The sequence below is a fragment of the Gracilinanus agilis genome, chromosome 5, assembly GCF_016433145.1.
Source record: "Gracilinanus agilis isolate LMUSP501 chromosome 5, AgileGrace, whole genome shotgun sequence".
Taxonomy (NCBI): domain Eukaryota; kingdom Metazoa; phylum Chordata; class Mammalia; order Didelphimorphia; family Didelphidae; genus Gracilinanus; species Gracilinanus agilis.
Genome location: NC_058134.1, coordinates 112974058 through 112991908, shown reverse-complemented (window position 1 = coordinate 112991908; position 17851 = coordinate 112974058). Strand labels below are relative to the sequence as shown.

The 17851-nt window shown below is 35.9% G+C and overlaps 1 protein-coding gene across 1 annotated transcript in view; it reads right to left on the bottom strand.

Moving 5' to 3' along the window:
* DGKI (diacylglycerol kinase iota) overlaps positions 1 to 17851 on the bottom strand; it is a 611386-nt gene that overhangs the window by 332039 nt on the left and 261496 nt on the right. Inside the window, 2 exon segments of the mRNA XM_044677460.1 lie at positions 13263 to 13319; positions 16623 to 16697. Coding sequence (XP_044533395.1) covers positions 13263 to 13319; positions 16623 to 16697 — 132 coding nt within the window.

Sequence of the window (17851 nt, the reverse complement as noted above, 5' to 3'; positions counted from 1 at the left end):
ATCTGGGAAAACCTGTTACTGTAGAGGCTAGAATAATTACCAAGTATATCATATTTCAGATGCCTTGTGAATGGGAGAAAAGGAATTATTTCCAGATTCTGTTAGTGGTCAAACACTGTAAGTCCACTTTTCCCTCATTCAAACAAATTATTTAACATCATCCTTCATCTTTAAATAACCCAAATGAGTCTTAGTCCCACGGAAGTCCATTGTAATATTCGAATGCCAGTTATTCTCTTGTATTCTGAATGCATTGATAGATTCCCACAACTCACTCTATATTCTGGAATTAATTTCTTTCTGTTCCTTTTTTTCTGCTTTGGATCTTTATCCCTTGTATGAAGCTAAATCTTACTCTTTCCACCCCTCTTCAATCAACTTCTCTTGACTTCTTGGAAATAGAACCTTCCCTCTTGTGTGTGTGGTCAGGCTAATGTCTATGCATTTCTCTGGACTTGAGGTCTTTTCATCCCGAATAGGCCTTCTCTTCTTCTTGCTCCTATTGGCATATACCTGCCACTGGATAGCAATGAAAAGGCAAAAGACAAGCAGGCCTCCTAACAATTTCTTGATTGCTGTAAAAGCTAATCTAGGCTAATTTCACACCATAAATCATTACAGGATGTACAAGAAATATATATTTTTAAATGTTGAAAGGAATTCAGAAGAAAAGCAAATATAAATATTCCACAAAAGCATTGCTTTTTACATGACATTTTTCTCTCTTAGTTAATAATGTTTTTTATAACGAAGATTTTATTTTTTAATGAACAGAAATCTATTTTCTCTCCCTCTTATCCAAAACTTCATTGGGGAAAAAAGAAAAAAGTCAATTCCCGCGCAAAAAGATGAACATAGTCAAGCAAAACAAATTCCTTTGTTGGCCATGCTAAATAAAATTACATATACGTACATATAAATATATTTAAAACACACCTACACATACATAGATAAATGTGTTTGTATGTTTACATGTAAACATATATGCATGTATGAGTGTGTCTTATTCTGTACCCTGAATCTATCACTTCTCTATCAAGAAGGGACTAGTAAGTACACTTATCAATCCTTTTGAATCATGGATTGTGATTGTGTTGATCATAGTTCTTATATGTTTCAAAGTTGCTTGTCTTTAAAGTGTTGTTTTTACTGTATAAATGTTTCTCCTGGTTCAACTTATTTTATTTCTTTATTAGTTTATATAAGTCTTCAAAATTGTTCACTTTTAAAGTACATATAAAGTGTATATAAAGTTCTAATTATTATTAATAAAATAATTAAGATATAATAATAATATTGATATAATATAATAACATTAATATAATAATTAATGTAATAATTAGTATTCTGGTTCGATTCACTTTACTCTGCATCAGTTCACTACAAGTCTTTCCATGTCTCTCTGAAATTATTTATTTGGTCATTTTTAAACTTTATCATCTTACAGTATTGCATCACATCCATAAGCCACAGTTTGTTTAGTCATTCCCCAGATGTCCATTTCCTTAGTTTCTAGGTTTAGTTGGTTTTTTTTCTTATATTTTTGTGTATATAAGACCTTTCTCTCTTTCTCTGATCTATTTGATAAGAGCAGTAATGGCAAAATGATGGCAAGCATAGACGTTTCTATGGGCACAGATGCCAAGGACCCAGGGTGCCTGTCCTTGCAGCACAGAATTTGCCAGAGATCCTAACTAGAAAGACTGAATGAGGGGCAGCTGAACTGCTCTCCTCCTCCTCTCCCTAGTAGGAGTTAGTAAGCAGGTCTCTTCAAGATAGGATCTCCAGCAGGATAAGATTGCCCCACCCCATTCAGAATACAATGGCCTCTTAATTACCTTTAGCCTGTGTGAGACAGAAAAAACTGATGTCTTTACTATCAGAAGCAACCAGTATCTTTACTACACAAAGTATTTTTGGGATTTGGGGATGTCTTTTGAGTTTGTACTTTAAAAACGTTCAAAACTATATTGTAGTGATTTAGGAATAAATTTTATGAACCAGAAGCTAGGCTAATAGCCTCTTCCCTGTTCTATAACCCCAGTTTTTTTTTTCATAGGCACCCCCTGGATGCTTTAGTCCAGTGGTTCCTAAACTTTTTTGGCCTACTACCCCCTTTCCAGAAAAAATATTACTTAGTCCCCTGGAAATTAGTTTTTTAAAAAAATTTTAATAGCAATTAATAGGAAAGATAAATGCACCTGTGGCCATCCCAGCTCTCCTGGATCGCTGCAGCACCCACCAGGGGGCAGTAGCACCCACTTTGGGAATCACTGCTTTAGCCTGTTAAATTTGCATTCAAAGGGGTGCCTATCTGAGGGAAAACACAATAGTGGCTTGTCTGAGGTAGGGATCCCAATCAGGCCTGAAAGCAGATTAAAATCTGACATCAACCCTGGACCATTTGCTAAAAAGGTTAATTTGGAGGATACCCACTTCAGGAAGACTTGATGGTGATGGGGTGAATGTGTCAGGAAGATGTCATTTAACCTGAGGGTTATATTTTCCCATAAATAAGGGGTTTTCCTGTAAACTGGGACTTTTAAGTTTTTTTTTTTTTTCCTGGCCACCTTTTATCTTTTTCTCAATAAAGTGTTGCATTTGAAAGAGCTTCTGGTTCCTTTAATACTGGCTAAGGAGGGAGTACTTTGAAATTTTCAAGGTTCCCTCAATTTCCACTTTTGAGAGGAGCTAGGTTTGAGGGGATCATAGTTCATATAACTAGAGGGGAACACTCCTTATCTCTCCCTCTCCCCAAGCCTGACTACATCACCAGCTCCCCACCTGCACAGTAGTCCAATGAGAGGGGGGAAGCAGTGTAAGCCCCATATTTGGTGGGAGAAGGGGCACAAAATGTGGTCTCTGGTGGGGCATGGGCACAGCACTTCATCTGGGGGGTGGGGGGGTAGAGCCTGGCCCTCCATCTCTAAAAGGTTGTCCATGTTTGGATTACAGGACTAGCAATAGGATAGCTGAAGAAAGGGCCAAATAGTGTTTAATAACATTTTGTATATAATTTCATGTTTTTTTCCACAATGGTTATACCTTATCAAAAGTTCACCAACAGTGTATCAAAGGTCCTGTTTTCTCATAGCCCTTCCAACTTCTGTCATTTTTCCTTTTTGTTATCTCTATTAATCTTATGAGTATAAAGCAAATACTCACAATTGCTTTAATTTCCAATTTTAAAGGTCTGTGGGTTTTTTTTTCTCCAGCAAATATAATAGAACTAAGGAAAAAAGGGAAATAATCATTTGGGGGAAACCTTTGGAATTTTCTCTGACAAAGTTTTCATTTCCAAGATACATAAGAAACAGATTCAGAATTTTTAAGACTAAGAGCCATTTCTCTGTTGATAGATGGTCTAAAGATATGAACAGACAGTTCTCAAATAGAAGAAACCAAGACTAGTTATAGTTAACAATGTTATACCAGAAAAACTCTTTAGAGGGAACAGCTGGGTGGCTCAGTGGCTAGAGAGCCAGTCCTAGAGATGGGAGGTCCTAGGTTCAAATTTGGCCTCAGACACTTTTTAGCTGTGTGACCCTAAGCAAGTCCCTTACCTCCCTTACTTCCTATCCTTTACTGCTCTTCTGCCTTAGAATCAATATATAGCACTGATTCTAAGATAGAAAGTAAGAGGTTTTTTTAAGCTCTTTATAAAGGGTACTACTACTAGGGTACTCTTTAGAAAAGCTTTCTCTGTTGTACCACCACAGGCTATAGGAATAGAAATGCCAAGTTCCTAGCATAATAAATTCAGAAACCTTCAGGTCATCCAGCTCAACACCCTCATTTTATAGATGAAGAAACAAAGACCCAGAAACATAAAGTGATTCATCCACAGTCATAGAAAATAGATGGCAGAGTCAAAATTTTAACCTAGGTCTTCTGAATCCAAATTCAGGAATCTGAATTGGCCACCTCAGGTGGCCAAAGAAGAATTATTTTTTCTTCTACTCTGATGAGTTTTCAAAAAGCATAGCCAAAAATTCAATCCCAAATGACATTGAAGGATTCTAAAAGTTCTTCTGCTTTCAAGGACCATATGGGAAAGAATTTTTTGTAGTTTTAATTAAATGGTGAAGTCAAAAGAATGTCTTATAGCTTAAAATGGGAGAATAGGTATCAATGGAGCAGCAAAAAACTAAAAATACTATTGTTTTTCTTTTAAGTTCTCATATATCTAGATGGTAGCAATTGAGGCAAAGCATGTGATTAATAATTCATTAGGAGGGAGAGCTAGGTAGTACAGTGGATAAAAGAGTAGGCCTGGAAATGGGAGCACATGGGTTCAAATCTGACCTCAGCCACTTCCTAGCTGTGTGAATGTGGGGAAGTAATTTACTCATGATTGATTAGCCCTTGCCACTCTTCTGTCTTAGAGTTAATTTTAAGCATTTTAGTAATATTTCATTAGGATTTTAGAGTTAATTTTAAGCATTTTAGTAATATTTCATTAGGATTCATGCTGTTGAACAAGAAGTAAAACTGCTTGATGAGGTCTCTGATCTTGATGGCCAGCCTCTGCTAAAAATTGTTTTCAAGGTGTTCTTAGCAGTCTACCCAAAACTTTATTTTAGATTCTTGAATTAGGCATGATAGAGACAATGTGGATAAGGTACCTATATGCATATTCCTCAAACTCAACTGGGGTTAATTCATCTATTTAACAAATAGTTACTGAGTGCCCACTATATGAAGAAAGGTAGCAAGTATAGCATAGAGTTTAGAAAGTTGGCCTCAGAACCAAGAAGACCTGAGTTCATAGATGCATCATGGCTATATTAACTTGGGCAATTCATTTTACTTCTCACTGTTTTAGGCAATCTTTTAAGACTTTGTAAATTGGAGAAGAGATCCTGAGCTACATTGAAGGGGAGTTTCTTCACCAAAGAGTTATCTATAACAACTATCTATATACTATATGAAAGGTGCTTAAAGAAGTATATAAAGTATATAAAGCCAGTTTAGTTGGTTTTTTTCCAACACCAAGTTAAGTTAGTAGGGAAGAAAATATAAGTAAACAAATAATTATTATACAAAAAAGAATTAAAGATTCATTTAAATTCCCTGGCCTCAGTTTCCTCAATAGTAAAATAGTAGAATTGGACCAGAAGCTCTCTGAGGTCCCTTCCAGCTCTAGATCTACAATACTCTATGGCAAACATATAAAATACTATCATTGTTTAGAGAAGGAAGATATTATGTGCAAATGTGCTGTTGAAAATAATAGCATATGTTAATAGACTGAAAGCAACTGACAATGAGTTATGATTATTGCATCAAAGTTTTATGATGTATCTAGGAATAAATGGAGCCATTCTGAAGGGTTTACCATAATTGCTGGTCAACTGGAAAGGACACTGAATTTGGAGATATAAGACTTGGATTCCAGTTCTGATTCTATTACTTATTAGCAGAGTGAGTTGAGGGAAGCCACTGGATTCAAGTCCTGACTTTGACACTTATTAGTTGAGGGATTTGGGGGAAGCCACCTGAACCTCAGTTTCCTAATCTGTAAAAAAAAGGTCATAATAGCAATTCTACAAGGTATCTCTAAGAAGTAAATGAAGTAATAAATATAATTCCAAAGCACTTTAGAAATGTAAATTCTTATCATCACAAGTTCTATCTCTGAAAGAGTCCTTGAAAATTAACATGGAATCGTGACCAAAGTTTCTTGATCACTTTCCACAGAAAATCAGGTGCCATTTGTGAGTTATACCAAAAAATCTGGCATGCCATACACTTTATTTCAGACTTTTAAATAAATAAATTCCAGCTACCTGGCATAGAACCTGCAGCCAATGATGGGGATATTTTTGAGGATATAGACACTAAACAATAACTCTAGTTCAACTATCAATAATATGGAAATAGGTCTTGATCAGTGATACATGTAAAACCCAGTGAAATTGCACATCAGCTAAGAGAGGTTAGAGTTGTTTGGGGGAGAGGGAAAGAACATTAAATACATAACTAGGGGAAAATATTCAAAATAAAAACTTAAGAAAAAGAACCTGCAGCCAATGTTTTTATAAGAACAATTCCCAGGTGTGCTGCATTTTATGTAGCCAAGATAATGTGAAGGCTGTCTCCTGAAATAAAACTTTCTTTTCTTGGAAGATGATTCATGTTGATAGCTTTTAAATGGATCGCATTCTTTAGACAATTTCCTTTCTGGATGCTACAGTCAAGTATAGTTCAAGGCATGAACCAACCTGGCATTCCAGTATAACTAATGATCTAAGTAGAATGGTCTGAAGAAATGGATCAACGAGGTCATTTAACATCAAAACTTTCAGTGGATGTAGCACAATGTCATCTTGGGTCCATAGTGGAAGATGATTCAAAGCATCCTTATTTCTATATTGTTCCATGTTATTTCCATATTCCATAATATTTTCATGTTATTCTTCCATACTTGTCAACAAATATGTAATCATAAGCACTAAGCAGTTCAATTCAACCAATATTTATTAGGTACCTACTACATGCAAAGCACTATATATTGGGGCACACAGTTAAAAGGACAGAATTATTTTTAAAAGTTCTACAAACATTCATGATATGTATAAATTTAAAAAGTGAAGACATCAAGATAGATAAGGGCCAGTGATTTCACTGAAGAGATGAGATGATAAGGTCAAACATCAGTGAAATGAGGCAATGTACACTTGCCATACCTAGAAGGCAGTAACAGAAAATACATATCTGTTCTTCAATTCAATGCCATTTTCTAACAACTGATTAAGAGGCTCAGGAATAGTTGCCTTTTGTGGAAGAAAATGTGGTGGAATATTGAGTAATCTCAATAAACTCTTACATTATTTTTAGAGCAGGCTCATCATGAATTACAAGTAGGTTATCCTAAGGACAGAGCAAGATAGATATCATCAGCATTCTCCTAAGATGGTGAGACTTAAAATTACAGTTTCACATTGCTCTTCTGTTCACTTATACCTGATACCTCAGCATGACGTGGACTCTTTCATCTTACTCTGTTGAACCCATGTACCTTGGAAGTATGGTAACTAACACATGTGAAATACAATAACATACCTGAAATCCTAGAAAGCAGAGTATACACTTGGCATAGGAAAATACCAGTAACAAGAGAGGTGTTGAATTGAGAATATCTCCTAATATATGATGATTGCCTAGGCATTTGCATCAACAATCAGTTGCTGATGAGCTTGGGCAAGGTCAACTTTTATAAAGACAGACTGTAAGAAGTTGACTGAATCCAGATATTGAAACTCATTGCCACTTAGTGCGCTACTAATTCAATCTCCAACTAAGCATTAGGCTAGTTCCATTATAATGACTTTAAAGGGAAAATACTATCAGAAGGAGCCTAATATGAATTTAAGACCTCACAGACAGACAAAAGCATTTTTATAGCTATCACCAATTGAAGATAGCCAATTCAAAAAAGAATGATGCATTTAGAAAACAAAAAGCTGGTTAAAAAGATGGTGTTTGCACAGACAAAAAAAATATATGCTAGACTCGTAGCCAATGAAAGAGTACATCCAAAAAGGGGCAACTGCAAATATATTTGTGTGAAGACTCACAATTCTTGTCAAGGGAGCTTTACACTAAAAATGGAGAAAAAACTGCCTACATGACATATGAGATGAACATCAGTGAAAAGAACCACCCCAAACTCATAAGAGCCAATAGATCCCAAATGGCAGTAGTAAAATCCATGGTTCGACTTGCCTGGCATTTGCTGCCTACTGTTTCTCCTTCAGGATTCCTTACCACTTTGTCTAGGCTAGCCTGCTTGCCTTGGGGGTGATAGCCATCCCTTTTCTAATAAGAATTGCATCCCTGAGATGTCTGTGAGGGTTGGGCTGGAAGTAAAACCAGTGGAATAGGAAGAACATTCTAGGCTAAATTTATTTTTTCCAATTAATATTGGAGCAGGGGAATAATAAAGGCATGGTATATGCCTCTATATTATTTGGTGTTACTCTAAATAATTTTAACTGCCTTTGAAAAACCCATGTATTTATAATTGTACATGTAAGATTTATATCAGATTACTTACCATCACAGTGAAGGAGAGGGGAGGGAGGGTAGGAGGAAGGAAGAAAAATCTGGAACTTGAATTTTTTAAAAGAATGTTAAACATATTTTTATATGTAATTGGGGAAATATTATTAAAAAGAAAAATATATTCAAATATGCAAATAAGAAAAAGAAAATAGACAATAAAAGTATTGGAAGTAACCTTTTTGGTACTGTTCCATGATTTATAGTATCATCATCTTAGGGTTTAAAGGGATTTTTGAAGTCATATAAGTTAAGTCCTTCATTTTATAGATGAGGGAGTTGAAGCCTAACAAGAATTGGAGGCTTGCCCAGTGTCACAACAGGCAGCAAGTAACAGGTAGGATTTGAACTTTGAGCCTCTGATTCTAAGTCTAATACTCATTCCACTGTGTTATTCTGTCTTTCAATTCCACAAATCTTTGAGATTAAACACCCTAGGGTGTGTGGGATAAGGATATCCTTCTGATCATCTGTGCTTTAAAAAGAGGATACTAGCATAATATGGGAGAGGAAGATTTTGGACACTATTTCTAGCATATACAGAGCCGAATTGACCAGCAGAAGCAACAGCAGCACCAAGGTAGTGATATGGATGCTTGGGAACAGAGAGCTCATCCATTTAAGCCACCTAAGTGAAACAATTAAGGCTTCTGCCATCATGCACAGTATGTACTGAGATGTTTGGTGTACCCCCTGAATATCAGAGTTTGCTACAACCCTATGAGGCTTCAGTGGTCCAGAATTATTAGACAATGATGGTCCCAGGTGATGAGACTTCCGTATCCATCTACCAGACAAGTCCTTACACCCTTCCTGGTCCCTTGATAGTAATTCAAAGCCACAGTGTGGCACATCAAAGCAGGGACACATAGAATCAAACCATTCCCCACCTTCACTTCCCACAAACCATGGTTTGGGGAGTTTTACTTTGGAACATTATTGGTAGGAGTTGTTAGGCCTGAATTTTACCCTTAAAGTATCATATATACCTGAAGTAAATTATCATCACTATCATAGTATGAGATTATACTATAATTAACAACAAAATTGCTTGATATTTTGAGGAAAAAATTCCAAATGTAGAGCTGATGAGTGTTAGTTTGCAAAGCTTGGATTAAGATTTAAAATCTATAGTGTTCAATTTTGTTTCTGGGATTTTTATGGGAAGGGACGAGAAGGGTCTGTGTGAAAGATTTTTTTTTTCTTTCCTCTCTTTAACAGTGACTATAAGAAGTTTTAAATGTAACCATATGTGTAACTTCCACTTTTCATACAGTGGTAAAAATAAAAGATCTAAACATTAACTCTAGTAACAAAATTGCCCCATTTGTTCTAGTGTCCTCTTTTAAGCTTCTTTCCTCTGTATTTACCTGGGTTTCATTGCTACTATTGTTGCCTGGGAGATTAATTGATTATTCCATCAAAATATTATTTCTCTGAACCAGGAGAACCTTATACACAGAAATGGATACACAGTGGCACAGTCGAATGTAATGAACTTCTCTACTAGCAGCAATGCTACGATCCAGGACAATTCTGAGGGACTTATGAAAGAGAACGTTATCCACATCCAGAGAAAGAACTGTGGGAGTAGAAACACAGAAGGAAAATATATGCTTGATTGCATGGATCGATGGGGATATGATTGTGGATGTAGTCTCTAAATGATAACCCTAGTGCAAATACTAATAATATGGAAATAGATTTTGATCAATGACACTTATAAAACCCAGTGGAATTGCTTGTTGGCTACAGGAGGGGTTGGGGGGAGAGGAGGGAAAGAACATGATTTGTGTAACTATGAAAAAATATTCTAAATTAATTAAATAAATAAACTTTAAAATATCATTGCTCTTATTTACAAAGTTGTATTTATTGTGTTTGGGCATAATAATCTTACTTCTCTCTCCATTTTTAATTACTTATTTTTATGTTTTAAAGCCCTGGTTTTCAAATATAACTTTCAACCAGTATGATTTATTGAGTTGAATGATAGACTATTATGGCATTTTTTAGCCTATATTTCACTATAGTTGAAAACAGAGATTGAAATAAAAAGAGAAGCCTCTCTCCTCTCATCTCCTCTTTTCTCCTTTCCTCTTCTCTGTTCTCTTGGTGGAAGGAATTACACTGCCAAATCTTGTACAATAGCATTGCCCAATCTAGAAAAAAATATTTGTTTTATGAAGCTCCTGATATTTATAACCTTAAACATTTAGTTGAGAAAATATGTCCCTAATTCTTTCACACAAATCTTAGACTAACCCAGACTCAAGTTTCAGAGCAACTTTTAAGGGAAGCCAAATCTTGACATTTATGGTCATCTCAGCCCCATCTTATAATAAATTAATATCTATTGAGAAGCTAAATTAACACTTCAATTCTTTATTTCTTCAAAATAGCAAGTCCTATTTTCAACAGGACAAAAATCGAGGCTTAGAAAGTTTTGCTTTCGTTTTAAATCTCTAACACCAAAAGTTTGGCTAGATTTGAACTCTTACTCTCACTTGCCCTTTTCTTCTATGCTTTAGTTTCTGACATAAAGTACTAAAGAGTTCAGAACGGTTACTGGATTGGATATGCCCATCTAGTACTTTCCAACTGTGATAAAATCACCTTAAATCTATATTTTAAAACATTATTACATTTCCTTTTAAAATATTCTTTTTAAAAACATAATGTTCTGGACAAGTTCTTTCAGAAAGCAGTTGGATAGGAAACAAGTTGTATTTGATACTGCATTGGAATTTAGGGAACTAACATAAAAGCATTTATTTTGCAAACCTTACTATAGCATTTCAATTCAAGGTCAGCAACCTACTAGGAAGTAGTTATAGAGATGAGATGGTTTTCTTTCTTAAGAAAAAAGTGAAAAATTACTCTTTTTGATTGGGAAAAGGCATTGTCCTTGAATTTTAGAGCTATAAAGGATTAGAAATGGAGGAACTAAGAGAGTTGGCATTGGAGCGGGGAGAGTCATAAGGTCTTGGCTCACATATTTAGTGTTGAAAGGGGCCAACTAGCCCAACACCCTCATTTTACACATGTGGAAACTGAGCTTTGTGGAGTTATGTAACTTCTAAAAGGTCACATGGGTTTAGGTGACAGAAGTATGACTGAATTCAGGTCCTCCAAAGCCAAAGCTATTTCTACTATAAGCATACTGACTTCTTTTCTGTAGGTCAGTGGAGAGATGCACCTCGTAACTGAAATTACTCTCTATTTCTGCTCACGTAGAGAATAAAGAAAGAGCAATGCTTCAATAAATGGTCTGTCTTTCTTAATTCCCTTCTGATGTGACTTAGTAGGCCTCTTTAAACTAGTTTAAAAAGTGCAGGGCTGAGGAGCAAGTCATAGACTCCAGTTTTGAAAAGTTTTAGGGACTTCAAAGCAAAGTGAAATCAAATTGATGATTTCAATGTCAAATTAAGTAGATAACAGGAGAAGCTGAAGATCTCTTTTTATAAAATAGAAGGCTTAAAGAAAATTAAATGAAATATAAAATGAAAAAGGTTAAATATTACTGATAGGAGAACCAAAGTATAGGAAGGATTAGAGTTTGTTGGTGTTTTTTGTTTTGTTTTGTTTTGTTTTTTGCTTTGCTTAATCCTGATCTATAAGAATTCTCTACAGTGTCTTACTTTTGCCACACCATAGCACAGAAATGACCCTGTTTTCTCAAAGAATATAGCATCAGAATGCCTGAACTAGCAGATTTTATAATTCTGAAAAAGGCCACTTTTTCCCACTAATAGCCACTAATAGGCTACAGTTGTTTTCCAAAGACCAATCTGAATATAAAATACAGGTTTATAACCAGCAGTCCAGTCATTTGAGGGATGGCAAACTGAAAAACAATAACAACAAATACAAAATGGCCCTCCATCCTGGGTAGCAGCATTCTAATGCTTCAGTGATACCAAAAAAAAAGGAAAAAAAAAGCAAGCAAAGGATGATATAAATTATCCACTTTCTCACAGTTTAAAAGCCTTAATTTTATCTGTGGGTACCGTAAACATGAAATCCTTGTCTAGTGACCAATGAGTGGAACTGGAGAAAATTTCACAGGAGAAACAAGTAATGGACAGTTTGTGTATTCTACCAGTATCTCCACAATGCTAAGAGATGAAGAAAAAGATCCTAAGCACGTAGGAAGACTCTGCATGGAGAATTTATATAAGGCTACAGATAAAGCATCCCATGGGGTAAGAAAGTATAGATGGGTTATGATCCATCTGACTAGAAGGAATGTCTACAATACAGGTAACTAGAGCAGCTTTTAAAAACTGATTTATTTTAATTCTACACTTTTGCGGTTTGAATAAAGAGATGAAAAAGAAAAGTGTATATATTCCCATCTTAGATAAACCACACTTGGGGAAGAAGCTTGATATTCATTACCAAGGGCTTTCCAGATATCCCATTTTATTTTATCGTCACAACAACTTTATGGGATGGAAGTTATTCTTATTCCTATTATAGAGATGAGGAAACTGAGGCAGATAGCTTTTAAATTACTTACCTAGAGCTACAAAGCTAGTAAGTGTCTCAGGCAGTATTCGAGCTCAGGTTTTCCTGACACAAGGTCCCGTACTCTGTGGACTGACTTAGTGTTCACATTTCAAAGACCTTTAGGCATTTTTGGTTTGGGGTTTTAGCGTGATTAAATCAGCAATTTTTCACTCATTCCATAGTAGTGAAATTTTTTTTATCTGTGAACTTGAGGAATTTGGGAAGAAGGCACCCCTAGTAAAGGTATCCCTGATCCTAGTGTAATCCATCCATCATTTTGAAATGAAGGAAGAAAAGGAGAAAGGTGATAAGGGCAGGAAAAAGGGAGGGGAAAGAGAAGAGAGAATTAGGGAAAGGATCATGCACCTTCTCCAAAGTGAGAAATAGAATTAAAATGGCCAGATGTCACAAAATATTATTTTGCCTAATCTCCCTCCACCCTTCTTGTATGTGCAGTAAGAATGGTGGTGCCTCACACCATCCTTCAGGGAAAGCATTGATATATAGAGGGACCAAGTTCCAGGAGGCCTGCCAGATGCACTAGCAAGTGTTGATGCCCTTCACTGATGACAGAGTGTATGGAAAATGTATCCAGTTGTGAAGAATATCAGAGCTATGTTTACCTCTAAATCAAGTGAACCTCAAGGGTAGGAAGCAAAGGTTAGAACTGTATTCAAGCTACTCACTTCTCTTGGAGATCTTGAGCCTCCTTCTCGGAAAGTTGGTTTGCATCTGAAATTAATCTGTCAACCGAAAGACAAATAGAAGGAAATATTAGGGATAAGTTTAGAAAAGTATCACTATAGAACTTGAAATGAATCAACAGTGGTCAATATTGAGAACACACAGTAAAGGAAGCCATTGGGATCAAAGGGTTATAGAGAGGGATCAAAAGAATCCACTGGAGAAGGAAATGGCAAACCACTCTAGTATCTTTCCCAAGAAAACCCAATGGATAGCTATGGTCACAAAGAGTACAGGACTGAATGGCTGAACAATGAAAAGGTCATCTAGGTTAGGGGATCTTAACCTGTGGCCTGCAAGGTCTGTAGATAGATTTTTAGAGTGTCCAGGAACTTGGATGGGAAAACAACTACATTTTTATTTTCACTGTCTTCTAAATAAAATTTAGCATTTTCTTCAATTATGAATACAGACAACAAAACATAGTTCTGAGAAGTAGGGTCATAAGCTTCATCAGACTGCCAAATAAATGAGTCGGTGAATTTCTGTTTCTGAACCAACCATATCAATTTCTAGATAGAGTAAACTAAAGTAGTCCAAGAGATAAAAAGACTTGTTTTAGGTATTAGACCCTGAGATATTAACTATTTTTCATCATGAAATGCTCAATTCTGAGGCTCAGCAGACTGACTGGATATATCAAATGAGTCATTTTCCTGAAAGACGACACTATTCTATCCCATTCTTCATGAAAATAGTAATAATAATAATAGCAACCTAACTTTATAAGGCATCCACAATTCCAACATCTGAATTGATCCTCATCACAAATTTGTGAAGTAGACAGAACGGCATTTTACAGAGGAAGGAACCGAGGCTCAGTTAGTCATTTATCCAAGATCACACAAGTAGTAAGTGGAAAAGGAAAGAGATAACTAATTGGAAGTTACTAAGGGTTAATGCAGTGACCATTCAGGGATTGAAATGATTCAAAGCAAGGCTCTAGGATTCAAATCAATTGTAAGCTGGAACTTAAGAAGTTAGAAATTTAGGAAGTGATGGTTCATAATGCAAAAGGCTCAAAGAATTTAGAGCTGGAAAAAATACTACAGTTCACCTATTCCAACTCCTTTATTTTACAGAAGAAGTGACTGAGGTTCCGAAAGGTGAATTCTTCCTTTATAAAAAGATTCACCATAGTATTTCTTTAAATATGCTGAGTATTTTTATGGTTTGTTTACACATCATTGTTACTTGAAAGGATGGTATGGGAGGATGGGGATGATATTGAAGCAATAGTGGGAAACTTAGAAAGGGAAAGGCCAAAAAAAATCATAGGACCGTTGAAGAGAATAGGAGCATCAAGGGAGCAAGATGCATAGAGCCTCAGGCTTAAAGTCAGGAAGATTGATCTTCCTGAGTTCAAATATGGACTCGGATACTTAATAGCTGTGTGAGCCTAGGCAAGTCACTTAACTCTATATACCTCAGTTTTCTCGTTTGTTAAATGAGTTGGTAAAGAAAATGGCAAACCACTCCAGTATCTCTGACAGGAAAATCCCAAGTAGTATCATGAAAAGTCCAATGAAACTGAGATGACTGAATACCAACAAATACAGAGAATGTGTGCAATGAGATCTGGAAGGAACTTTATAAATCATCTAATGTAATCTCTTCAGTCCCAGAGAGTTGAAGTTATTGACCCAAGATCACACAATGGTAAATAGCAAAGCTAGATTTGAAGCCAATTCCTCTGACTCTGAATCCAGTGCTCTTTTTCCAGGGTTCACTGATGAAACTTAAAGTATTAGGAGCCATTGCCAAGTGAAGCCCAATTAGAAATGTATAACATATGACTGAAATGAAATTAAAATCAATTAAAAAATCTACATTTAGGCTTACAAAAATTCAATTTATACATAGTAATTTATAAAAAAAATTAGTTTATACATGGGAACACATTACTGTCTAAAGGAAAGTGCTCCTGTATTAGAAGCTCAGGTAGAGATGGGGAAGAAAGAATGAATGAGATATAACATGGAGAACAGGAAGTATAGAGATCATAGGATAGGAGAACAGGGTAAAAAAATGTTTTAGTTAGGCTTCTCCATCTTTGCAGAGTTTTCTCTCTTACACAGTGCAGTAAAGAGGGCAGTGTAGAATCCAGATTTTCCAAAGTTAGCATTTGAGGTCTATGCCCAAGTTTATGTGGTAGTAATAGATAACAATGTGCAAAGGGAGGTCTTGGACCTCACACCTGGCTTTTGTGTGTGTGCGTATTCCTGCTTCATCCTACCTATTCCCAATATCTACTGGAAGATTCAAGTGCTGCAAAGGGAAGCATGGGTAGGGAGACCTGGATCTTGTCCTTTTAGTCTGTTATCAACTGTTTTTTTCTCTCTATTTTTCTGTGTTCCACAGGAAAATTCAGAGAGAAATGAGAATATGTGCAAGTAAAAGAAAAGAGCCAGCGTTTATGAGACTTCTATTTCTTTTCTTACTGGCAACCTCTAGTGAGAGTAGTATGCAAAATGTTCTTCTAATAGGTTATAGAAATAGTTGCAAGGTATATAAAAATTCAAGGACTGAGAGGCCAGTCAGACATGCTTTCAAATGACAGGCTGAGTAGTCCCAATTGGAAAAATGTGCCAGAGTTCCCCAACAACAGTTCTGATTGAATCCTAAAGTAATATCTGAATCATAAATTAAAAGTTAGAGGAGGTCTACAAATTATCTATCCAGACAGCATTTTCCAGCTGAGAAAACCAAGACCCAGAAAGGGTAAACACATTGCCAGATGTTGCGTGATCATAAAGGGAGCATGTGGAAAAGGTGGGATCCAAACTCACGTCCTCGAATTCAAAATCTGACATTATCTATCTTTCTATTTATCCGTCTGTCTGTCTATCTAGCTATATCGTTAAGCTTCACAAATAAGTTTAAACAATTCAGAACCACAGTAGTTTCTTTCAGTGGTAGAAAAACATATTTGTCACAGGTAGAAGATAAAGCAATACAGGTGGGTGCATTGCATTTCATCACATGAGCTGTACAGACCAAATGAACAAAATGATATTAACCTTGTACCGATGGCTGTCAATCAAAGTAAACAAAAAATGGAAGGTTTTCTGAAACCGGTGGTGAACTAAGCAATATGATGGGTAAAACTAAAGTTGTGCATGTATGGGGGTTTTTTATAGTTTCAATATGATAATGTTTCTTTCTCCTTGGTTTCTTACTGGGCAGATGTCTTTGGAACCCCTGGAAATAGAATGAGGTACAAAAAAGGTATGGAGAATTGGCTTTTGGAAACTCGAATGCATGCAATATAAGGAACTGTGCAGCAGGTGGCACTATCTTACCTTTTCTAGCTGCTCCATACAGGCTGTGTGGACCACAATTTTACAGACTGCACACTTCCTCCTGAGGGCTGATTTCTACAATATTTAATTTAAAAGAGAAGTTAATATAAGTTGCTCTTAAAGGTTCCCTGAAGTTGAAGAGCATTTATACCATAAAGAGCAACAAAATTCCTTTATGACCCAACTAATACTAATAAATAGAAATGATTTTACAAATCAACAAACACATTATACACTGGAATAGCACCTAAGAAATTCTTTACAAACATGAACTAAAATTTAAAAAAAAAATGTACACTCTACAGAAGGTCTAAGTCCTTAAGCCTGCTGAGTCTGTCACCTCTACCCACTCATGAGATATGGCATCTGCGAAATGCCTCAACTCTTCTAAGGTTCGATGCCCCCAAGTCAGAGGATCTTCTGGGCTTGGAACTCCTTTACACACTTAAAAACTATTAAGAAGTTCAAAGAGATTTTTAAAAATCTCATTCATGTCTATTGATATTTACAGTACTGGAAATTAAAAGTGATAAAAATTTAAATCATTATCAATTCATTTTAAAATAACAATAAACTCATTAAATATGAACATAAGTAACATTTTTGTGAAAAAAATAAGTATTTTTCAAAATCAATCAATATGCATTTATTAAGCATCCACCATATGCCAGGCACTGTGCTAAACACCAGGGATTCCAAAAGAGGCAGAATCCAGGCCCTCACCTCAAGGAGGCATTGTTTTACATAGTTTGGTAAATCTCTTTACAGTCTAGCTTAATAGAAGACAGTGGGAGTCTCAGATCTGCTTCTACATTCAATCTGTTGCAATATGTCGTTTTGGTTGAAGTATATGAAGAAAATCTGATATCACACAAATAGGTAGTTGGAAAAGAGTAATATTTTAATAGGCAAATAACATTGTATTACTGTTGTTTTTAAAAATAGTTTTGACTTCAAGGACCCCCTGAAATGGTCTTGGGCATCCTCATTGCCCCAGGTGCCAGTTATAATAGGAATTAATCTCAAAACCAGGCCACATAAGCCCCTGAAACAGGAAGACTACAGAAACTTGTTTATAGCCTCAGGAATAAAGAATCCTTGTCACAACCAGGAGTCAAACCAAGAATGTAATTGAAGAGGGGAGGGGGAAGCAGGGTTATTTTTTTTTAAGTAACAAAAAAAGCATTCACTGCCTAAAGCTGTTTCATAAACAGCAGCAGCAACAAGGA